This window comes from Candida pseudojiufengensis, assembly GCF_024610245.1.
Source record: "Candida pseudojiufengensis strain CBS 10847 chromosome Unknown scaffold6, whole genome shotgun sequence".
NCBI lineage: Eukaryota > Fungi > Ascomycota > Pichiomycetes > Serinales > Debaryomycetaceae > Lodderomyces > Lodderomyces pseudojiufengensis.
This window is the reverse complement of record NW_026261522.1, coordinates 1-24,909: the sequence shown is the minus strand read 5'-3', so window position 1 is coordinate 24,909 and position 24,909 is coordinate 1. Positions and strand designations below refer to the sequence as shown.

Below are 24,909 nucleotides of genomic sequence, written 5' to 3'. Positions count from 1 at the left end.
TATTGTTGATCCTGACGTCTTGAGAGATACTTTTCGAGACATTTGCAAAGCTTCATACATATGAATTCCTGATAACAAGTTGTTTTGGTAAGGTTTTTGAAGTATTTTCCTGTAGTTTTCAAACCTTCTATTAAATTGATCCATTATACTTAAATAACATGACAGACTATCATTAATAGTTGCATCCAGCCTATGCAGTTAATTTAACCACTCCTTGCTTGAGTCATTGTCTCACTATCAACTACCTTTAAATTGCAAGCACTTGTTTTGAAATGATTTTCCAACAATAAAGCTAACATTGTATACAATTAAACTCACTAGTGTAGTCAAATATTTGATAATCAGCTTCCACACAAACGTTGCTCATCTTATATTGAGTCAATGAAAATATGAAAAGACAAATTTTGTAGCAAACAACAATTGACTTATGTAATCCACAAGCAAGAGATAGGGTTCAATAACGTCTTAACGAAAGATGTTTTACCAAGTTGGCTCGTATCTTTTTAAAACTTTCAAAACAGATTCGTCAATGCATGTTATAACAAAAAGGTCCATGCCAACAAGTTCTTGAATCGAATAATTGTTTTTTAAAAGTATATCTAAGCTTTTCGAATTTTGTTTATCGTCTATTAAACTTTGATTTTGAGATGTATATTCCTCGTTTTCAATTGAGATAATGTTACTTCTAAAAAAGTATGAGGGCCATTGACAGGATATTATTTGAAAATAGTCAGGTGTGGATAATTGTATATTATCAGTTTTTGCAAATATATTGAAGGCATGCAGATTCATAAATCGTGGCCACCAAGATAATCTCAAAGTTGGATTCTTGAAATAAAGTTTGGCAATTTCATTAACAAAGTTATCGTTAGCAACATCAGTACATATTATTAATTTATGTAATTTTGATACATCAATGGATTTCAAATCTAAAAATTGTGAAGATAGAACTAAATTTCTCAATTTTGATAAATTGGCATTGATTAATATCTCTTTAAACTCAAATTTTTCATAGATAAAATATTCCTTATCAAACATCTTATTAAAAATGTTTAATGCTAATGATGTGATTTCTTTTGTATCAAAAAAATTATCCAAAGTAAATAACCATTTTTTAGGTTTTGGTTTAATGCTTGAGGTTTGCTTTTCCAAATATATATCTTCAACAAATTTGATTTTACCCCAAAATAACAAATCAAGCTTTTTTAACTTACAATTAATTTTATTCAATTTTTCAATTAATACTGGGTCCGTTAAATCAATAAGAACTTCGAATCCAAGATGTAATTCTTCAAGGTTTTTGAATAAATTGATTTTATTGAACAATTTAATACTTTTAAATAAATCTTTTTCACAGCTATACTTTTTTACGAAATTGTGAATTGGACGAAATTCAAATTTTAAGCTCTTAAGATTATTATATAAAAAATCGAATGACCCATGATCATCTTTTTCCAAGAACAACACATAATCATAAAATTCAGGAAGAATAGATATATTAAAATCGATACCGTTTATTACATCATGAAAATTATCTTTATTAATTTTTTCAAATTGGTTGTTTGATATTGCAAAACTAACATAATGTATATTCTCAAAATATTCGAATGTTTTCCTAAAAATCTCTGGTACTCCTTTTCTGTCCCAAAAGTTTAAATGTCGGGCATAGTTTGAATGGTCAATGTCCTCTATACTAAGATGATGAATATGTTGATATCTATTCATTTTTTTCTCAATCATATTGGTATAAAAACTGCATAATGAAATTATAGTATACTTTTTGGTAAAGTCATTCAAAATGTTTTTATGAGCCCTCCACCGATTGCCCTTCCCCTTGTATTCTGATCCATCTAAATCAGAAGAAGGAGGTATCATTATATGATATTTTGAATTAAGATGTATATTTTTGTACAACTTTTTCTGACCAATCTCATAAAATTTGGAGTGCAATGGCATCGAGGATATAACCATATGATGATTTATTTGTTGAAATATCATTTTTAATACCTCAATTGGAAAATGTGCTAACTTTTCCATCTTTTAAAAATTAATGGATTTTCATGATTCAGTGGTGCTTAAAAAATATTTTTTAAAGTTTTACCTCTTGAATTTATTTTGATCTTGTAGATAATCCTTTTAGATTTTTAGGAAACAGTACTGATATATAAGTCTTTAGAAAATTATGTAACAACGTTTTTGTGTATGTTTTAGGACCCCGTTTTTTATAGTTTTTCATAAACTTGGTTACTAATTTCACAATCATCCACATTACTCATCATAAATGTTAATAATTTTTCTGTTTGAGGTTTTTTCCTTTTGATTGATTATTAATTTGTTAATATAATTGAAGGTTTTCCTCGACACAAACATGGTGTTATTTTGTGTTACTATAACCTTATATTTTAGTTGGTGTATAATTCATTCAATCGATACAAAATAAATTTAGTTCATAATTGGTGTAAGCGTGATGAAGCGATTTAGTAATCCCTGATGTGAGAAATTTAAACAAGTAATTGCTCGAATTAATTCATCGGAATCTTCGAACAGTGATCATCATAAGAATAGTTTATCTTACACATAATGAGAGCATTTAAAAAGCATGACAAAAATTATAAACCCTTTATATATTTGAAGATTATCTATTATATTGTTTTATTAAATCCGCTAAAATCAAATTGATCTTCAATAAATTCATTATTTAATTTATATTTAATTTTAACTCTTAATTTTAATTTCGAACCTTCTTTACCAGTAATTTTTAAATTTTGAATTATTGAACGATTTATATTTAAAGAATCACCTGATGTTGAAGTAATTATTAATTTTTGAGTTTTTGGTACAGCAATTAATAATTGAATTTGTGTTATGGTTTGTGTTGATGTTATTTTTGTTTCAATTATTGCTTCACCTGATGATATTTTTTTTGGTATAAATGAAACTTTTAAATTTGAATTTTCAAATGCTTTTATTTCATTAATTGATGATGATGGTTTGTTAGTTGTTGTTGTTGAATTATCTCCAAATATATCTGATAATACATCATTATCTTGTGATGTTGGTGGTAAATCATCTATATCTATTAAATCTAATAAGTTATTTTGTGTATCACCAAGGTTATTATTATCAATTCTTTTGTTGTTAGTTGTTTGATTGTTACTAGTGTTATTTTTATGTAATTTTAATGATTCACGTTGTTTTATAGGTGGTGGGGGCATTTTTGATAATAAACCCTTTTTCAAATTTGAATCTTGACCAAATATTTCTTGATATTCAACTGCTCTTGTTTGAATTTCTAAATTCGAATCATAAGTCTTGGAGGATATTATATTTCTTAATCTTTCTATTGTTTTTGGATTTTTAAATTTTGATGATAATTTTAATACTGCTGTTAATATAAATATAGTTAATTGAATTATCTCATTTGAACTAAATGTTGAATTTTCTAATATATTATCAAATAAATCAGTTATTGAAGATTCAGTTATTTCATTATTTAAAATTAAATCACCATATTCTCCAAGTGCCCAACTTGTAATTAATATTAATCCAAATTGATTATTATCTTTTAAACTTGATTCATATAATTTTAAAACAACATGTTTTTTTAATTCTTGATCTTCACACTGTAGAATTAATGCTAATATATTTGACATTATATCATTAGTTAAAGCATTTCCTCCATGTTCTAATACTCTAATTAATGTATCAAAATGCCATTTATCATTTGGTGAATATTTATTAGCAGCTATGGTTATTTGTGAAGTAACATACAGTTTTAATTCAAAATCTGTACAAGTTTCTAAAAATGTTAAAATTTCTCTTGTTATAACTCTGATGTTTTGTTCATTTATAATTCCAAATGCTAATTCTAAAGCTCTTCTTCTAATCGAAATATCACCATCAGTTAAACAATTTATTATAGTACTTCTATGTCTTTGAACTGCTAATGGTTCAATATTTACAATACTTAATAAAGTATCTAATGCAACATATCTTGTATTATTATCTTTTGTTGATAAAAATTTACCCAATATGTTAACACCTAAAATTTTTAATGATTGATCTGAATCAATTGTAAAAATAGTTTTAACACATTCATATAATATAGCATTTGCTGAATTTTTACCACTATCTAATGAAGCTACTTGTGTTAAAATATCATTAATTTCTTCAGATGATCCACCAAGAATTCTTAAAGTTTCTAAAAGACTAACTTGTAAAAAAGGATCAGTTGTTCCCATAACATCATAATCAGGTTGATAACCACTTGTTGAAATTCTTTTTAAATGATTTACAATTTTAGGTATAGTTGAATTTATACTAGTTTCTCCAATTGAATGTAATGATTGAATTAATCTTAAAGTTCCTAATAATACAGAAGGATTTTTTTCATTTATTAAATCTAATGCTTTTGGTAAAAAAAATTCAGATAAATCTGGCTCTTTTTCAATTAATTTAGCAGCAACAAAACATGCTTTTTTTTTCAAAAAATTATTTTTTGAATCTAATATAGTTTCAACATTTTGATATAAATCTCTTGCTAATTCTGGTGATGCTATATTACCTAAACAACAAAGTGCTAATCCTACTATATAAGCATTTGGATGTTGCATATCATTATCTAATGAATTTGTCAATAATGTTAAAACTTCTTGATTTTCATCTAATATTAACATACAAGCTAAATATCCTAATCTTTTATCAGCAAATCTTGGTGATGCTAATAATTTTAAACATTCAACTTGTCCAAAATGAGTTTTTTCACCCATTATATAAAGATATAATAATTTAGATATATTAATTCTTCTTGTTGTATGATCTAATGAAACATCTCTAAATGAAGTTCTAATTGCTGCTGATTCCTTTTGAATTACTGCTCTTTCATCAGCAATTGTTTTGGCCTTCCTTACGGCTTTGATGAATGATCTTAGCGATCCCATTCTTGGTTAGTGTAGTGATGATAACTTTGAAATTGAAGTTAGTTGTAAATATTATTGTCGGTACTTCATTTTTTAATTTTTCAAATCAAAAACACGTACTAAATTTTACGACAAAAATTTAGGAGATATAAACAAAGAGATTGATACACACCATGGTCAATACCAAATATTAATTAATCTTTATATTTATTTATGCCATTAAACAATCTTCAACACTATCAAAAAAATGATTATTATTTAGATATTACTTAAATTACCTATAAAACAACACATTTCTTTTTCTTTTCTTTTTTATCTTTAGTTTTTAAAGAAGCTCTTGTTGCAGCTTCAAAAACTTCTCTAACACCTCTACCAGTTTTAGCAGAACATTCTAAATAATCAGCAGCACCAATTCTTTGAGCAACAGCTTGACCTTCAGAAGTTGAAACTGGTTGTTGTTGTTGTTGTCTTAAAGCTTCAATAGTATGAGGATCATCTCTTAAATCTGATTTACAACCAACTAAAATAATTGGTACACCTTGACAAAAATGTAAAACTTCTGAAATCCATTTTTCTAAAACATTATCTAAAGAATCTGGTGAATCAACTGAAAAACAAATTAAAATAACATTTGAATCAGGATAAGATAAAGGTCTTAATCTATCATAATCTTCTTGACCAGCAGTATCCCATAAAGCTAATTCTACTTTTCTACCATCAACTTCAACATCTGCTACATAATTTTCAAAAACTGTTGGAACATAAACTTCTGGAAAAGTTCCTTTTGAAAAAACAATTAATAAACAAGTTTTACCACAAGCACCATCACCTACTATAACTAATTTTCTACGAAGTTCAGCTGGACCATTAACCATTATGTATGACTATTTGTATATGTGTATATGTGATTGATTGTATTTGAAATATTGTAATATATGTAATATTGAATTGATTATCAAAATTTAATTTTAAATTTATTTGATTAAAAGAAAATTTTTAATGAATGAATATATTTGAAAGATATTTGTATAAAAATGATTGATTAAGATTGGGTTGTATTTGGATGTGATTGAGATTGGATTGTATTGAGGTTTAATCGATAAATCAGTTAAGTTGATTGATTGTTATCTATAATAAATAAATTGTTGTTTATTACTCTAATTATGAATAAATAAATTTTTTTGATCAATTTCAAAAAATCAAAAGCAAAAAAAAAATAATAAGTAGCCTACATAATAAAAATTAGAATAATAATAAGTAAGATACTAGCAGATTCAAACTAAAGCAACAAGACATAAGATAAGTAACTACGTTTATAACTACAACTATAAGACTATTAAGACTACGTCTGTCTTTCTCTCTATTTCTCTCAATCTCTGTACAGTTTTCCAGGCTATTATCTCTATTTCTCTCTATATAACTATCGTCAACCGTATTATTTTTCTCGCATTCTTTTTTCCTACTTAGCCTAAATCTTACCTCAACAATCTTAAGACGCTACTGATTTTGTTTACAGATATACACTACCCTATTGATAAACTAGTCTCCGAAAACAAAAGAAAGAGGCTGATTTCATGTTGAAGTAAGACATTAACAATTTACGTGATTCTTCTAATAAATTTCACAATAGTATTCATGTATTATTTGTATCTATTCAGTTCCATTGAATACTCAATAGAAGAAACAAAGTGGAGTGAATAATACTCAATCAACTATATTCAAAATTTAGTTAAGTATATATATTGAAATATCTATAAATAGAACAGTTCTTCGTATGATTCGGAAAAAAACAAAATTCACGAAATAAGGGGGTTTGAAATCGGATTTTAAGCATTTTTTAAATTTATACGAGATTATAGAATATAAGATTAAAAGAGTGAAATTGTATATCATATCATATAGATTTTAGAATTATAGAGTCTAATAGGCTATAACCTATTTGAGTTGGATGATGAAAGAAAGTTATTGTAGTATCTAAGCTTGTCTCAACATATATACTTTACGTATTTCCCCTCGTGTATTATTATGAAATTTTCAAGAACACGTAAAGTTTTTCCTCGAAAGGGTTTTGAAAATTATATAATAAAATTAAAAGTCACACGAAAGTTAAAATGATCCTAAACATGATTCTGAAAACATGTATTGGTGAACATTTTCATGCTGATATGAATAGTGTGGGATTGTGAGACGATGATCATTACCATCAGGAACTTCTACTGAACCATCTCGTGCACCACGGTTGAAGAAGTTCCTGATGATAATCATCATCGGCTCAAAATTCCACACCATTCATTTATATACATAGTTAAATGAGTAAAATAAGTCTCATGATCAATTCTTTCCCTTCTTCTTCCCTCTCCCATTGACAATTGTATGAAAAGCATGCGAACCTGTTGGATGTATCTCTTTGGCTTAATTAACTATTTGAGAATATTGTCCCTTGTCAAGTAATTATACTAAGAGACCAATTCCACCTATTGAAGTAATATATTGTTGTCTTTTGTCTCTGTGATTGCATAACTTGTTTGTGAAAGTCACGTACTAAGGTATTACCCTTCATCTGGTCCCAATCGTTGTACGACCAAAATTGTCACATCTGAACCAATGAGCCGGATAAAGCAGTTTAAATTAACTTCTCAATCAAGTATATAAATTAAATTAACATACTCTTTAAGGTTAAAGTTTTATCTTTAAGTCAAACAAAAATCAACCGGTAATATTTCATGAACTAACGACCCCTTCTAACCTGTATAAATGAAACAATTTTAAATATTAACAGTTGAGAAACTAGTTTATTTAGTGAAGACGGAACCAAGTTATTTCCTGAATCGTTGTTGAAAGTAGTGATTAAGAAAAAGATTAGAAAATTATGGTTGTAAAATATTTTCTATTAAATTTGGTTGCAAAAAGTATTTTAATTTTTTATTTGTTACAACCAACTTTAATTTATCCAAACCTTTTTTACAACCAATTCTAAATCAAAATCAAACAGATATTAGATGTACACTAATTGTCTTTGAAAAGAAGCATTTCACTAACTGAGATATATAGAAAGAAAGAATAATGAATCGATGTAATTTCGGACAGGAAACGGGCCTTTCATCAAGAGTTCTATGTGCTGCAAATTTTAATTTTTGAATTTTGCTAATTCTCAAATTCTCACACATTTATGACCCAACATCAATCGATTCATCAAGGTTGATAAGGAGTTGAAGTGAAGTTTCACCACAAAGTTTTATTATCATCAAATTCTTCTTCACTAATATTTGAATGTAGCAAGTTAAGTTAAACAATATTGAACATATGTACACGTTTAATTTGTAAGATACACTATACAATCTAAACTTACATACATTAAAATTAAACTTTTTTTTTTGAATCAGATTACACTACTCTCCACTTTTTAGTTATTTAATTTGGTTCTATACAAATCATTTTGATACAGTAGTATGAAAATTGTTTGATGATTTTTATTGATGACAGACAAGATGTAGAATTGAGCTACAATAGATATAGAGGATGTATCGGAAGCAGTACCAGGGAATGCCAAATTCTCACCCGCTATCTTCATATACTATACATATATATATAGTATCACCTGTTTTAATACTATTAAGCGTGTATGTACCAATTTGTTATCTTTTCTAAATGCTCATTATCTAATCTCTACTTAATAAGATGGGAATAAAAAATTTTGCATAGATAACACAAAATTAAATCTTACTTACTGCTAATAGAAAATTTTTCAATCTTTCAATTTCTTTCTTTTTTTCAACAGAGATAAATTTTTCAAATTAAAAAAGATTAGATAACAAATAATATTTCATCTATTAAAAAGTAACAACATTCATTCAATTATTTTTACAAATTAGTTTTTATAGATTGATTTCACAACATCACATATCATCAAGACATTTTACTTGAACTGAACTAATCCATATATATCTTATTATTTTGTTGACCTTATCATTAATTCAATAAATCAATTCCAATCAACAAATATATTCTGAAAAATTTTGCAATCTAATTTAATTTTTTCAACCAAATTATTTTGATTAATTTTTCACTCGTTTTTTTTTATCAATTTTTCATATCATATATATATTTGTTCATCTTGTTTTGATATTCAATTCATATTGTATTTATAATTATTGATTTAAACCCTACTACTACTTCAACTACATCCAATATAAACAAACAACATGGCAATTATAGAAGTACAACATCGTCCAACTACTGTTCAATTAAATAGTCCACCAACCAGTGCAAATAATTTAATAACTTCAAAATCTTCATCAACTTCATCAAATAATTCTCAACAACCTTCAATATCTGAACAACACCAAAGTAGTCAAGCACAAACAGATGATATAAAATTAAAATTAAATCAAAATGAAGGACAAATCTATAATTTAAAAAATAATTCAATGAATTTATCATCAAAGAAACCATTTTATCAAAATGGTGAAATTATAAATAATCAAAATTTACCTCCTACTCCTCCATCAAAAGTTAGAAGTGAAGAAAATATTGGAAATAATAGAATATCAAGTAATCCTCAACAACAGCAACAACATCAACATCAACAACAACATGACAAACTGAGTAGCAGTAGTAACAACAATATGGCAAGTCCTGTATGTCGAAATTGTCAAACTCAAACTACTCCGTTATGGAGAAGAGATGAAACTGGACAAGTATTATGTAATGCATGTGGATTATTTTTAAAATTACATGGAAGACCAAGACCAATAAGTTTAAAAACTGATACTATTAAATCAAGAAATAGAGTTAAACAAAATGGAAATCATAGTAATAATAATAATAATCAAAATAATAATCAACAATCTTTAAATAGTCCTTCTGTTTCTTCAAAATCATCAGTTTCAAATACTCCTGAATTAAAATCAAAGACTAGCAGTAATAGTAATACTACTAATAATAATAATAATCAAGTTAAAAAATCACCAAAATTAAAGAAATTTAAAAATTCTGATTTAACTCCAATATTACCAGTAAATTCTCAACAACAACAACAGCCACAACAAGCTCATCTTCATCAACAACCACAAATTCAATCCCAACATCAACATCTCCAACAACATCAACCTTTACATTTACCAAATCATGTATTACATCAAGTACCATTACATTATCCATCATCTACTCCAACACAATTTGCTCCTGGTTTAAGAAGAATAACTTCACCATTATTATTATCAAGTACATCTTCATCAGCAGTAAGAAATGAACCTATTTCAACAGTAGCAGCAGCAGGAGTATTAGAAAATTTATCAAATGAATTAGGTCCAAGTGCTACATTTAAACCTTTTTCTTCTACTTCATCTTCAACTAGTAGTAATAATGGTATTTCATTATTAAATAAATCTGATAGTTTATCAAGTAATTCAAATTCACTGATTTTTTCAAGTGTTAATACTAATATTAATAATCAAAATAATATACAACCACAACCACCAAAATTACCTGCATTAAATAAAAATTCACCAGCTTTTCAACCATTTTCAAGATCTTCAACTCCTACTTTACCTCCATTATTTAACGTTGCATCTTCACTTTCAAAAGATCAATCTCAATCACAACAACAACAGCATTCAGTATCTTCAATAAGTTCTGAAACTTCCAATACTCAACAAAATAATGAAAAGGATAAATCTGAACAAAATAATAATAATCAGAACTCATTAAATGGTAATGGTGATAACAGTCATGAGAATAACAGCAATAACAACAACAATGATGATAATAATAACAATGAAAATAATAATCAATCACAATTATATTCTCAACAAAATCAAGAAATAACAATATTAAAAACAAGAATATCAGAATTAGAATTAGTAAATGATTTATATAGAACAAGAATAATGGAATTAGAAGCAATTGAACAATCTTCAAAAATTAGAGAAAATTCAATGAGAAAAAGATTAGAAGAAATTTTAAATTTTGATAATAATAATAATAATAATAATTCAAATATTAATTTAAAAAGACAAAAATTAAATTAAGTTGAATTTTTGGTAAAATTGATGTTTATTTGATTATTTGAATAGGTTTATATAATTAATAAATGTATTCATACTAAATTTAATTTCTTCTCACATATCAAATGTATGAATTGAAGGTACCTAAAAGTATTATAATTTCTCTAAACTTATGTATGTAAGAAGATACTGCAGGAGTTCGTTTGCTTTTGTATTTTTTTTCTTTAAGGACTACTGCAATACCATGAAAGTGTAGATAGAACTCTTATACAATTTGCAATTATAATTGGCACAATATCCTGTTTTGTAGGAACTAGAACCACCAGAAGTGGAGTACTTATCTTTTTTTAATTTGTAAACCCAACTTAATTATTTTTATACCAAAGATAGTTTGATATGATCTTTTTTCTTTCGAGTTCCTATTTTCTTAACAACTCCTAATAGGCCAGAAGTGTGATTATTGGTTTCTTTTCCATTGTAAAATCCCCATTAAAATCCCCATTAAAAGACTTTTCTTCAAGATAATCTGATGAGGTTTTTTCTATTTTTTTGGTATTTAATTGCGCCAAACACAATATCTAGTAAAATCTGAAGCAGATATCTCTTTTCAAATTTGTAAATCCCATCTTGAAATACTTTTGACAAGATAGTTTGATATGATCTTTCTCTTTCATTATCCAACTCTCTAAACAACCAATTATTTCATTTTAAACGAATCTGAAGATTTTTAATATTATACTACATTTTAACATCAAGATTTTTAAATTTCATTTTGAGGTTCAAGTAAATTTCCTTAATCACTTTGTGTTGAAACCTTCCTTTTCATTTATGATGTAATCCCCCATTTAGATGACATCACAATTTTAATAGATTGTTACTTTTTCATACTTTAGCTGATTTTAAGCATTATATCATCACACTCTAGATTGATTTTATACGTTATCATACCCTTTTAAACATTATCATCATGATATACAAAATTAGAATCTTTTGGATCAATCGGTGCATGTCTTACATATTGAGCATCATCGGGTGGTCTTTCTTTACTTGTATTTCTTTGTAACATACTTTGAATACTTAATAATATACTTTGAATTGTACAAGCAGGAGTCCAATCTTCTCCTAAAATCAGTAAACATAAATGACCATTTGAATATACATGATTATGTAAAACTATTTTATCTGAAGGATTCAATTTAATAAATTTAACAGATGGTGAATCAATTGGATAATCATTTGTTATTGTTATTGATAAATAATAATTTTCATTTTCTAAATATATTGGATTATCTTTTATATTCATTTGAAATAAAAATTGAGTTAAATTATCTTCATTTGTGGAGATTAGTTTTATCCCTGGTAAATCATTATTTGATATTTCTTTATATTCTTTGAATAATCGTTTATAAAATGGATGTCTAGACATTGAGGGTTGGTTTAAAGTCGGATTTAATAATTGATGATGTAGCACTTTTTCGCTTAGATCTACCCTGTTTACTTTGATCTATCATTTAACGCGCGTTTTGCGTGATACTTTAATTAATTTACGAATAACCGCTGTGGCTGCAAATTTACTTGATTGTTTACTAAGAGTTGAAAAAAATTTATTACTTAACCAACAACAATAAATACAAACAATATTACTAATAGAGTTTCAAAATCATATAAAGTGAATGAAAACCACCAAGACCAAAAGGGCTCTGGTTGCTTGTAACACATGCAGGGAAAGTAAATTAAAATGTTTAAATAATTGTGACTTATCAAGTTGTCAACGTTGTACTTCATTAAATATAAAATGTACTTATACTTTAAAAACATCACAATTAAAGAAGAAAAAACTAATTAATAATCATCATTTTATAAAACCGATAATTCAGAATCAATCAGTTCTTTTACCTGATAAAACCCTTATAATTGAAGTTGTTACAATATTTTTTGAAAATCAATATAAAGGTATATTTCCATTATTTCATAAACCTTCATTTTTAACATTTTTAAGATCAGATTCTTTTAATCCTGAAACTTTCATAGATCATCCACCAAATACTTCATTATTACAACCTGATCCAGTTGTATTATTAGCTATATTAGCATTATGCGCAAGATTACATCCAGAACTACCGAAAATTTATGGAGAATTTAATGAATCAACAGCAACTTCTTTTCAACCTATTTTTACAAACGTTTTAAATTTGAATTCTGCATCAAATGCTTCAAATTATTTTGGTTGGCATGCAAGAAAATTAATCGGAGAAAATTTTGATAATCCTTCTTTAAATCGAGTACAAGCTTTATGTATATTAAGTAGTCATGAATGGGGAGAAGGTAATGCTTTAAGAAGTCATATGTATAGTGGATTAGCAGTTAGAATGGCTATGCTTTTAGGATTAGATAAAGAAAATGAAGAAATTGAAGAATTATTTTTAGAAAAAGAAGTTAAAAGAAGAGCAATGTGGAGTGCTTATATGATGGATAGATGTAATGCAAGTGGAAGAAGATGTAAATCATGTATAAGTATAACAGATGTTAAATTAAAATTACCATGTGATGAAAAAAATTTTATATTTGGAGCTTCAAATAAAGAACAATTATTTAGAAATGATTTAGAAATTAGTATAAATAATGGATTAATTAAAGATGTTTCATGTTGTGGATTTATGATTTACTTATTTGAAGTATGGAGAAATATATCAGTTTGGGTTGGAGAAACTGGTGGGAAATTAGAAAGAATTGCACCATGGGATGAAAAATCTCCTTTTGATAAATTATCAAAACAATTAGATAAATTTGAAGATTGTTTACCATCAAATTTAAAATTTAATGAATTTAATATTTCAGCTCATATTGCAGATGGATCAGCAGCAGATTTTGCTTATTTTCATGGATTATATTTTTTATGTAGAATTTTTTTAAATCGTGAATATTTTTATTCATCACCTGATGCATTTCCTAATGGTTGGTGGAAACAATTAGCTATACAATTATTTGAAACTTTAGATAATTTAAATCTGATAACTCAAACTTTAAAACCAATGAATTTAATGGTTATTGCACCTTTTACTGGATTTCAAGTATTTACAACTGCTTCAACAAGTTTATATATTGCAGCATATCCTTCAAAAGTTTTAGATCAACAATTTTCATATGATGTTACAAAAAAATATTCAAAAATGGCAGAATATTGTTTAGAAACTTTAAAAAGTTGGCTGAAATCTTGGGGTTTAGGTAAAAATTGGATTGAAACTTTATTAAAATTAAAAACAACATTTAGAGAAATTTCAGATTATCATCAAGATGATGAATTAAGACATAAAATGCATGATTATGGAAATATTGATCAACAAAGTACAAAAGATTCAATGCAAATTCTGAATCTTATTACTGAAGAAAATAATTCTGAATCTACTTTAGATTTTATGAAAAATTTAGATTTAGCTAATATTTTCCCAGATTGGACTATTGCAATGACTTCTTGATTGATAGATTATGTGGAATTATTAAGATTGAGTTATTCTAAGAGGAAAGATTCAGAAATTAGAACACCTGTTGCAAATAAGTTCAAAATAGCAATAGATTTATGTTTTATTGAGTTAAGATTGTGACAAAGTACTAGATCTATAGCAAATTTATATGCAATTCCCAATGTTAAGATTCTACACATCTTAGAAGTATAAATCTGATCTGAAATTGAGTGAAATAATAGAAATCATCTTGGACTTACTGTTTTGTGGAAGATTAGACTGAGGAATAATATCGGTGGAGTTAAAGTTTGGATCAATACAGCATCAAAGTTCAAACGTTACAACAGAACAATCTTGATTACATCGTTTATAATTACTATTTTTGATCAAATATATCACTATCTTTAAATACTATTTTATTGATGGAGAGATTGACTGAATTTCGTTCCACCCAATACCCAAGTATAGCTGGTGTTAAATAAGTATATATCTTGTCGAGTCTCAAAGAAAAATATAGATTCTTTCAAATTCAAGGATCAAATTATTTAATTAAGAAAAATCAAGAGTTGAATAACTTATAATTGCTAAATAAACTAATGCAATGAATATATAATTAAATGTATATACTCTATAAAATGAAAATAAAAGTTATAAAAGTCATAATTAAAAGGTATCCTGGATGAAATGATGTAGCTTCTGAAGAATCGATTATATTATCTCTTTTGAAATATGCTGGAGGTGAAACAGTTGTTGTTAAAGTTATATATGTGGTTACTTCAACTGCAGCAATTTGTGGTGTTGGTGTTGGTGTTGTTGGAGCAATTTGAGATGTTGATGTAGCACCACCAAATAATCCAAACCAGTTGAATTGTGATGATGAAGATGATGGTTGTGGTGGTGATGCAACTGCTGTAGTTGTTGGAATAGATGGGGCTTGGGTTACGATTTGTGGTGTTCCAACTGATTGAATCCAATTATTTGATGATGAAGTAATTGCTGGAGCATAATTATTTGAAGTGGTAGTTGGAGTATTGAAAAGTCCACCTAACCAATTGAGGAATCCACCAGTCGATGACGAAGTTGTTGTTGTTGTTGGTATAGCAGATGCAATTGGAGAATAAATGACAGAATTTGATGGAATTGATGAATGAACAATTGGAATTGATGAAATTGGTCCTATTATTGAACTTGTTGATAAAGTTGGTGCAACATTACCACCACCTTGTAAAGCTTGTTGAATACCATTTATAAAATTATTTGGAATTGAAGAAATATCCCAAATAGACACACCACCAAATGAAGAATCTTTACTTATACTTGAAATTGCATTTTGAACACTTGAAAGATCAACATAACCTGAACCAGCAGATGATGAAGAACCAGCAATACCTAGATATAATTTTATATTTTTATTATTAGCATATTGATTCCAAGTATCCCAGTTAAATTGTTTATCAATTGAACAATAATTATTATAAAATTGAATAAATGCAAAATCTAAATCAACTTGTGACATTAAATCACCAACTGATTCATCTGGATAAGGACATTGGGGAGCAGCTGATAAATAAAATTTTTTAGATGATTTTGAAAAATAATTTTTTAATTGATTAGCTAATGTAACATAACCTGTTTGTTGTTTATTTTCAATATCAAAATCAAATCCATCAACTATTGCATCATCAAATGGTCTTTCATTATCTGAACCTCCTCCAAATTTATTCCATAAAGTAGTTGCAAATGAAGAAGCTTGTTGATCTGATGAAAAACCATAATTTCCAGTTGCTCCACCTAATGATAATAAAATAATTTTACCTTGTGATTGACATGATTTTATATCTTGAGCAATTTGTGAACAATGTAGTAATCCATCACCATAAGTTTGTGAACATTGATTTGCAAAATTTAATTCTAATTGTGGAAAATTATTTAAAAATGATAATATTATAATTTCAGCTGGTGATGTTGAACAATAATGACCTAAAGATTGTTGATTAGAACCAGCATTTTGACCCCAATATGCTGCTATATTAGAACATAAAGTATATTGTAGTATGAAAAATAGAAACAACATCAGATATGGTATGATAATTCATTGGAAATCTTTTTTGAAATCAAACTTTTATGCAATGGAGAAGCTTATATATTTATATGTACATATGTATGTATGAAACATTTATTGTATTCATCGTAAATATTCGAGGTTGCAAAATATTAATTACTGTAAATAGAAAGGGGGTATTTTGTATTACTATAATTAATTTACATGTTTTATATGTTTTCAGTTAAGGAGGTATTTTTTTTTTTTTGTTTACATAATTAAGAAAAAAAATGAAAAAAAAAAATAAATCAAAACACCAACACCAATAATTTGGTGATGAAAGAAAATAAAGGAACGCTTTATTCATTAATTATTTTATTTCAAATTACGAAAGGTAATGGATCGTGATTGTAGCTAATTATATAATACTAAGACTATGACGCGTTAGAAATTAATATGCCCTTCATTTTATGTTTCATTCCCTTTTGATTCAAATGTAACATTGAAATTTCAGATCATGACATATTGCTACTTTCTTTTATTCGTGAAATAAGTTAAAATATTTCAGTTGTTGTTTCATTCATATTATTTTCATCAATCTTTTTTTTTTTTTAATTGATTCAAAAATTTCCATAAACAGTAATAATATTAAAAGTATTTACACAAAAAATTTTATGGGGTTGTTCTCTTTCTACAAGTGATCAGTCAATCACATTGTAATTATTTGACCCACAACACTTGTAATAGCACGATCATTTCTATTAAAATATAAAATCTAAAATGTCAAGAGATTTGTAGATCCAGAAAGAGATTCTTTTGAAGAGTTATTTTGTGTAAAAATATGATATTTTATTTAACTTTTGGTTACGATTTTAGAACTATAATAATGATAATAAAATTAATGAAATTAATGAACCACCTCCAATAGTAGCAGCGGCAGCAGCATTACTTCCTTGACTTGATGAAGCTGATGAACTTGAGCTAGCTTGTGAGCTTGAACCTGAACTTGAACTTGAACTTGAGCCTGATCTAGTTGAAGAAGATCCTGAAGATTGAGCAGTTGCTGATGATGATGAACCTTCGGTGGTAGAAGAAGCAACTGCACCAGCACCTCCACTACTTCTTGAAGAGCCTGAAGATGATGAACCACCAGTTGATGAGGCTTTAGCTTCTGATTGAGATAAAGCTGATAAGGTATTAATAATAGCTTGTATTGCTGATGAAGCATCTTCAGTATTTGTTGAATCGAATGAAAAATCAGCTAAATTTGAAAAACTTTGAGCAGATGGAGCTTCAGTTGGGAATGCATCTGGATGTTCTGAAGCATATTGAGCAGCTTGACAATATAATTGTTTCAATTGATCTGGACTATAATTATTATTTTGACTATCACATCCTTTAGCACAATCTGATACTTTATTCCAATAATCATCATCTAATTGACATATACAACTTAAAACTTCATTTCCACTATCGTCACATTTATCTGATATAATATTACTTGCATCGACACATGGTTGGATATCACAGGAAGTAGCTCTTTTAAATAACAATTCTGGTGTTGAAGCTAGAACAGCTGAAATAAAGATTAAAATTGAAAATTTCATGCTTGATTTGAACAAAAATTTAAATTAATATTGAGTGAATTGAAAGAAGGAAGATTTGTTGAAAAGATTTGACTACAAATATCAAAAAAAATTTTAAACAAAATGAGTACATGTGTTTATTTATATATTTACCCATGTAAGTTTTAATTTATTGATCATCATATTGTTCAAAATTTCATAACCTTTTATTACGAGAAATAAAAAAAGTCGAAAAAAAAAAAAAAAAAAAGTTTTCGTATTTTAGTCTAGTAGTACTTTTAAATGAAACCACCATATTATTGAGCCTCCAACTGTTGTTCAGTATATAACGTATATGAAATGAAGCTCGAAGTAGGCTAGTTATTGATCGAAGATCAGAGAATATTTTAAACAATAAAACAGTCATTTCTTCGTTTTATGATTCAATCATTTTATTAATTGTTCATGCAAAAGTGTTAAATAATTAATTGGTCGAGTAAATTAAATTAAGGGTTAGACAATAGATTAATTTTAGATTAATTAGTTCATGCATTTCAATTTTATCCGAATTCAGTTAAAATCGATGTGAAATTAATGCATAAAGTGTTATTGAATTTCAATTATCTTTGTTTTAATTTAATCATAATAATAAGTTAATATAAAGAGTAGGAGAAAAAAAAAATTTTTGCTGATCAAATGAATTATGAAACATCATTTATTTTAATAGATTTTTTGGTCTCTCTTAATAAATAATATTAACAGTTAGATATAAAGATAAGTTCTGGACGTTTATCGTCTGCTACTATTACTTAAATCTTAATTCTTTTTAAAAAATCTTATCGATATTAACAGTATTATTTTAATTTCACAATTACATCTCTATTGGATATAGTTGTTTCTTTGGAACCCATTAAAGTGATGCCACTGTTTAATGAGTCGTTAAGTTTGAGATACCATTGACATGAGTAGGGCAAGTCAAGGGTACTGATATTTGATTTTAATAAGATCAAGTTGCTAGCAAGATTTATTATTAAATACAAATTTCAGTTCGGATCTAGTAATTTCATCCCCGCATTAGATACGACAAAAATTTTATCTGCAGTACCATAGATCTTTATTTTTCAATCTCAAAAATTAATTTAATAAATTTTTAAATCGCCAACAAATATTTGGAACCCTTACAAAATCTCAACCATATCTACTGGATATGCATTTCTAGGGGCTTTATCTAGAAAATAAATTAATCTTCATATAACCTCAATATCAACAAACCAAAATCACCATACAAAATCATATCCATATAAAACACTCACACAAATTAGAAAAGCACCACAGATGCTATTAATGATTGAACATTTGATATTAAATTTCGTAGAAGAATCAAAATTATATCAACTATTCAACTTCGATTTATGCAAATAAAATTCTGATCTGACCTTGAACCTCTTCTCCAATCCATAAACTTTATCTAGTTTATTAACATTCTCTAACTAATTACGTTTGAGCGAATTCTTGTTGATGAAATTTTGTCTCAAGCTGAAATGAATTTGAGGATAATAATAACTAAACCTACATAAATAAGTTTTACGGTAACATTCAAAGTATAGATTTTACAGAATTATTGTTTTTCAGGTGCAATAACGTCAGCTAGATTGTCATCTAGATGTAAACTTATACCTTCTTAAGCATTTATTATGTCAATTTCGAACTATTGCTTAGGTAATTTTATAAATTAACTGAAAAATAAAATTCAATCATTTCATTTACATCGAACTCGTTGAAAAGGACATTTAAAGTCCTATCAACATGCAGAAGACTTTTACGTGGAATTTTGGTGTGCAATCGAGGTTTAAGAATTTCAAATAGCAGTTGCAACAGCTAAAGTACTCTACGAGAATTCAATTTATGGATACATACTGATATTAAAAGCTTAATTAATTACTACCTACAGATGAAAAATTTTACCAGTCCCAGTATTTCACCTTGTTATAGAAAACTTCTGGAAGGTCTTCGTCAATTTTCGTTGTATCGAATAGATCCATGCCATAAAGTTCTTCAATTGAATAGTCGGTTTTTAAAACTATATCTAATTTTTTTGAATTTTTTTTATTTTGTTCATGAGAATTTGACCTTCCTTTCTCAATGGAAATAATATCATTTTTGAAAAAGTATGATGGCCATTGACAAGATATAATCTGGAAATAGTCAGGTGTGAATATTTGTAAGTTATCAATTTTTGAAAAGATATCTGAGAAATACACCTCTATAAATCGGGGCCACCAAGATAATCTTAAAGTCGGGTTTTTAAGGTAAAGCTTAGCAATTTCAGTTGCATCCTCATCATTAGCAATATCAGTACAAATCATTAATTTATGTAATTTTTTTACCTTAATCGCTCTCAAATCTAAATCATGTGAAAATAAAGCTAAATTTCTCAAATTTGCTAAGTTGGCGTCGACTAATATTTCCTTGAACTCAAATATATGATAAAAGAATCCGATTTCGCCAGGCCCATCATTTTCGTAATATAATGATAACGAATTTATATGTTCTGTATCAAAGAAGTCCTTCAAAGTAAATAACCATTTTGGGGTTGGCTCACCGTTGCAAAATTTTTTCTTTTCTCCAAGCTTACCCCAAAATATCAAATTAAGTTTTTTCAATTTGCAATTTATCTTATTCAATTTTGAAACAAACAGTGAATCCGTTAAATCAATCAATGCTTCAAATTGTAGATGTAAGTCCTCAAGGTTTTTGAATGAACTGATCTTGTTGAACAATTCGATTTTTTCTGATAAATCATCATTGTGCCTTCTTATGGTAGAGCCTTCAAACAGAAATTTTAAACTTTTGAGATTATCATACAAAAAATCAAATGGCCCTTGATCATTTTTCTCTAAGAACAAAATACGTCCATAAAAGCCAGGAATATATTTTGGAACTAAAAATTCTAAACTTTTTAAAACCTCAACTGAACTATTTTCACTTTTCATTTCGAATTGGTTGTTTAATGAAGCAAAACTAACATAATCTATATTTTTAAAATATCTAAATACTTCTTTCAATAATGCCGGTACCCCGTTCCTATCTCCATATAACATGTATCCAGTATACTCTACAGGGTGAACCTTTTCAATACTAAGATGCTGAATATGTTGATTTCTGATCATTTTTTTTCTAATGATATTACGAGAAAAAGTACATGATGAAATTACGGTAAACTTTTTAGTAAAGTCATTCAAAATGTCTTTATGAGCTCTCCACTCGTAGCCTTGTTTGTATACTACATTATTTGTTTTACGCCAGTGAGAAACCTTTTTACCACGACCTTTCATTGGTTTGTTTACTTCACGACGGTTATTTTTCATTAATTCATCTTTGCAGTAAAGATGGATATTTTTGTATAGTTTTTTTTGACCAATCTCATTAAATTTAGAATGTAATGGCATCAAGGACAATGCCATGTGATGATTTATTTCTTGAAATATCATTTCCAAAACATTAATTGGAAAATATATTAATTTCTCCATGATATAAAAAGGTGCTGTTGGTAAAACAATCTAGTCTGATTGTTGCTGTTTCTAACTTCATAATTTATTCAGACTTTGTAAAAATCTCCTGAGGATATTTAGGAAGGGACACCGAAAACTATGTTCACCCAATCTCATCAAGCTTTAAAACAACGTTTTTGTGTATGTTTTGGTTTTATATTCTCGGGTTCGAGGTTCGAGCCCGGGACTAGAAGTTTAGTTCAAAAACTGGTATGACTTTACTTTTAGAAGTGCTGTATTAGTGCTGGTTGGTAGTGCGGGCCGTTGTCGCATGAGACAAGCAGATCGTTAAAAAGGTAAGCTGTCGGTTGCTACAGGGTTAATATAGCTGTGGAGGTTTTCATCCTTTAATTAGGGTTTCTTGCAAGTTCAACGGAACATATATTTTGCGTACTATAAATATGAAGTATAGATTATGGGCAGGGTACAAGTAGCACAGTTTTTAACAAGAGCTGAATAATTGAGCAAGGATTTTTAAAACCTATAAATGTATAATAAAACCAAAACTGTCTGGTTACTCAAAGTTTATCGAATAATATTGGTATGAGTAATGTTGATTAATTGTAAAAATTAAAGGTTGTAGAAAGCTGAATTTATCATTTGATGTACAATTACTTTAGGACGCATATAAATAATTTTGTGCGGCTTGTTTTCTACTGGCATACTTAATTCTTGCCTCTTTTTTCCTAAAAATTATATTGTTCAGAGCATTTATAAGTAATTCTCTAACGAATTTGTATGAACTACAACAATCAAGTATAGATACTGCTTAATTTCTGTAAGAAACTTTTTCGTCGATTTATAACACTCATTTTATGTACTGTAGTTAGGTAGTTTTTTGGAAAGTGTAAATCTTACTTTAAATTATTTAACTGGGTGTCGTATGCAATTATCTGTAATAACTTGCATAATTTATGAAAAACAAATTTTTAGACTTAACCCAACCTCGAGAATTTGTTCAGTCTTTTAGGGGTATAAATAATTGAGTTGTCTTAACAATTACTCCGTTTAGTCTGACTTATTAGGCCCTTATAAACTCAGTAGAGAAGCCACTTAAAGTTTTCTTATTACTGTAAATCAAACTAAAAGACTTGTTTTTAAATATTACACAAAATGAAATTGTTAAATATATGCACAAAAGATTAATTTTAAGTTGTACAGTATCAAAAATTAAATGAGTCCTGACATTCAAATCAGAAGTACACAAATGACTTCAAATTCTTATATTATTAGCTCAACTTTCCTCTTTTTTTAAAAATTTATTTTATCTTTTTTAAATGTTATCAACTTTTTCAGCAGTTACCTTTCAATACATCAATGCTTTCAGATTTAGATACAAACAGTGATGACGACTTTGAAACAGGTTATGGCTTTTGTGTTAACAGTGATGATAAACCAACAGCCCCAGACGTATCAAACTCGGTCCATCAACCAATAATTTCAGTTAATTCTACCATAAACTCAAACATTCGAAGAAGAAATCAAACATCCATATTACCATCAACTAATGATTCAAACATATCAGAAAGCTCAAATACTTCAACTGCACTCATCAGTGGGTCAACTATTCTATATCAAGTCAATAGTGCAAACAACTGGACAATTATAACAAGAAACCATACCATGGAACAATTTGGAGATGAAAATGTATCTTCTGTTACAGATATTGATGGTTTTGGCAGTGACTCGGAATTACCAAGTCTGGATCTGGACAGAATTCTGACTTCTCGTGATGTAATTCAGAACATGGTCCAGGGTGTGGAGGACGAGACAGGTGATGGAATAATGAATAACACAGGAAAACTCAAGGATAGCTCAATTGGAGAGGAATCGCAATTATCTTTTCGAAGTTTAAACTTGAAAACTTGGGAAAGACTGTCAGATCCAACAGGGTATTACTTCAAAAATTGTAGCATTCAGGAGCTAGAAAGCTTCTTTTGGGAATTAACCGAATTTGGAACTTACAAGTTGAAAAAGCTTCTCAAAAAATCATGCTTCAATTGCATCCAACCCAATTGTCTTGCACACTTCACTGTTACAAAGAATAACGAAACTAATTGTTACCTACAACTATATGATACTCACAATCACCCCTTTTTTGATGATTCGGTTCAAATCGATGAAGATAGAGCTCAAATGATTGACAAGGTACGAACGGGAAATATAAATGGAACTGCTTACGCTGAAAAGAATTATGAGGAGCTTAGGAAGGAGATTTTGGCAGCAAAATTGGATATAGACCATTTTGTACGAAAAAATTCACTAGTAACAACTGAGTGTTTGAAATCGTTAGCGAATCGCAGCAATTTGCGTCCAATTCCAGTTCTGAAACTCATAGGTAGCGCCATAGCGTGTACTTTTTACCAATGTGATCGTGAATGCGGCGCTGCAGTTTTATTAGGTGACCCGGTTTTATATAATTATATAGATAACGTCTGTATATTAAATAAATACTGTGTTAAAAAAAACAAAAAAAAAAAAAAAATGAGTTCTGGGAGCGCGAAGTTTTTTTTTTTTTGAGTGAGAAAAAATCGAAAAAACGCAGTCCTCGTAAATGAGCTACCAAGTAAGTTGAGCTCGTATTTTATTGAAGTAGCTGTGGTATTGATGTAACAATAACTTATAGCTCATAATGATTTCTTTTGATGATGTAGTTAGGAATGGAACTATTGTGGATTTATGGAATTGTTATTGATTTGGCTATGATTTCATTATAGATTATATATTTCATTATAGATTTCATTATAGACTTCATTATAGATTTTGTTCTTGATTTATTGATTATTCCTGTTATTATTTTGGTTATTGTTTCAGTTATTTTTCTAGGTATTAATTCACGATACAATATCAAGTAATTTTAATTTTTTTCGTTGTTGTTTTACTTGTCTTTTTTGTTACTGTTTTATTTATTAATCTAGTTTTTGATTAGGTTATTGATTTAGATATGAAATCATTTATGAATTCTAGTTATGAGTTTAGAAATGAGAGCAAAGAATGCATGATAACTAAGTATTTGTATATCTTCTTCATTTTGTTTTTGGAAGTTATTTTGAACATAGTTATTATTTTGATTATAGATTTAGTTTCGAATTTAACTATTATTCTAATTTTGGTTCTACTTAATGTTTCAATTATTATTCTAGTAATTGTTTCAGTTATTACTTTAGTTTTAAATTTAGTTTTGTTCTAGTTATTTTTTACTTACTGTTTTTGTTACTGTTTTAGATAATGTTTTTGTTACTGTTTTAGATACTGTTTTAGTTATTAATTTGGTTATTAATTTGGTTATTAATTTGGTTATTAATTAGGTTATTAATTTGGTTATTAATTTGGTTCCAGTGATTATTCTAGTTAGGATTTCAGTTAT

The 24,909-nt window shown here is 27.6% G+C and overlaps 10 protein-coding genes across 10 annotated transcripts; 3 read left to right on the top strand and 7 right to left on the bottom strand. All coding sequences in view use genetic code 12, as the record gives it.

Moving 5' to 3' along the window:
• Positions 1 to 480: 480 nt before the first annotated feature.
• Positions 481 to 1,956, bottom strand: KGF55_000114 (uncharacterized protein; the record flags this gene model as incomplete). Its single annotated transcript, XM_051755713.1, has 1 exon — positions 481 to 1,956. One exon carries the CDS (start codon positions 1,954 to 1,956, stop codon positions 481 to 483), a length of 1,476 nt encoding a protein of 491 aa, XP_051616852.1.
• Positions 1,957 to 2,642: 686 nt separating this feature from the next.
• Positions 2,643 to 4,940, bottom strand: APL4 (Apl4p; the record flags this gene model as incomplete). The annotated part of the gene is made up of 1 exon (XM_051755702.1): positions 2,643 to 4,940. The coding sequence occupies one exon, from the start codon at positions 4,938 to 4,940 to the stop codon at positions 2,643 to 2,645; it is 2,298 nt and encodes a 765-aa protein (XP_051616851.1).
• Positions 4,941 to 5,197: 257 nt separating this feature from the next.
• Positions 5,198 to 5,794, bottom strand: RHO1 (Rho family GTPase; the record flags this gene model as incomplete). The annotated part of the gene is made up of 1 exon (XM_051755691.1): positions 5,198 to 5,794. The coding sequence occupies one exon, from the start codon at positions 5,792 to 5,794 to the stop codon at positions 5,198 to 5,200; it is 597 nt and encodes a 198-aa protein (XP_051616850.1).
• A 3,327-nt stretch (positions 5,795 to 9,121) lies between these two features.
• Positions 9,122 to 10,948, top strand: GZF3 (Gzf3p; the record flags this gene model as incomplete). Its single annotated transcript, XM_051755680.1, has 1 exon — positions 9,122 to 10,948. One exon carries the CDS (start codon positions 9,122 to 9,124, stop codon positions 10,946 to 10,948), a length of 1,827 nt encoding a protein of 608 aa, XP_051616849.1.
• A 928-nt stretch (positions 10,949 to 11,876) lies between these two features.
• UBC15 (Ubc15p) lies at positions 11,877 to 12,350 on the bottom strand (the record flags this gene model as incomplete). Its single annotated transcript, XM_051755669.1, has 1 exon — positions 11,877 to 12,350. One exon carries the CDS (start codon positions 12,348 to 12,350, stop codon positions 11,877 to 11,879), a length of 474 nt encoding a protein of 157 aa, XP_051616848.1.
• A 247-nt stretch (positions 12,351 to 12,597) lies between these two features.
• ZCF38 (Zcf38p) lies at positions 12,598 to 14,400 on the top strand (the record flags this gene model as incomplete). The annotated part of the gene is made up of 1 exon (XM_051755658.1): positions 12,598 to 14,400. The coding sequence occupies one exon, from the start codon at positions 12,598 to 12,600 to the stop codon at positions 14,398 to 14,400; it is 1,803 nt and encodes a 600-aa protein (XP_051616847.1).
• Positions 14,401 to 15,013: 613 nt separating this feature from the next.
• Positions 15,014 to 16,459, bottom strand: CHT1 (Cht1p; the record flags this gene model as incomplete). Its single annotated transcript, XM_051755647.1, has 1 exon — positions 15,014 to 16,459. The coding sequence occupies one exon, from the start codon at positions 16,457 to 16,459 to the stop codon at positions 15,014 to 15,016; it is 1,446 nt and encodes a 481-aa protein (XP_051616846.1).
• An 845-nt stretch (positions 16,460 to 17,304) lies between these two features.
• KGF55_000107 (uncharacterized protein) lies at positions 17,305 to 18,033 on the bottom strand (the record flags this gene model as incomplete). Its single annotated transcript, XM_051755636.1, has 1 exon — positions 17,305 to 18,033. The coding sequence occupies one exon, from the start codon at positions 18,031 to 18,033 to the stop codon at positions 17,305 to 17,307; it is 729 nt and encodes a 242-aa protein (XP_051616845.1).
• Positions 18,034 to 19,952: 1,919 nt separating this feature from the next.
• KGF55_000106 (uncharacterized protein) lies at positions 19,953 to 21,521 on the bottom strand (the record flags this gene model as incomplete). Its single annotated transcript, XM_051755624.1, has 1 exon — positions 19,953 to 21,521. One exon carries the CDS (start codon positions 21,519 to 21,521, stop codon positions 19,953 to 19,955), a length of 1,569 nt encoding a protein of 522 aa, XP_051616844.1.
• Positions 21,522 to 22,859: 1,338 nt separating this feature from the next.
• On the top strand, positions 22,860 to 24,850 carry KGF55_000105 (uncharacterized protein; the record flags this gene model as incomplete). Its single annotated transcript, XM_051755613.1, has 2 exons — positions 22,860 to 23,997; positions 24,768 to 24,850. 2 exons carry the CDS (start codon positions 22,860 to 22,862, stop codon positions 24,848 to 24,850), a joined length of 1,221 nt encoding a protein of 406 aa, XP_051616843.1.
• Between the last annotated feature and the right edge of the window lie 59 nt (positions 24,851 to 24,909).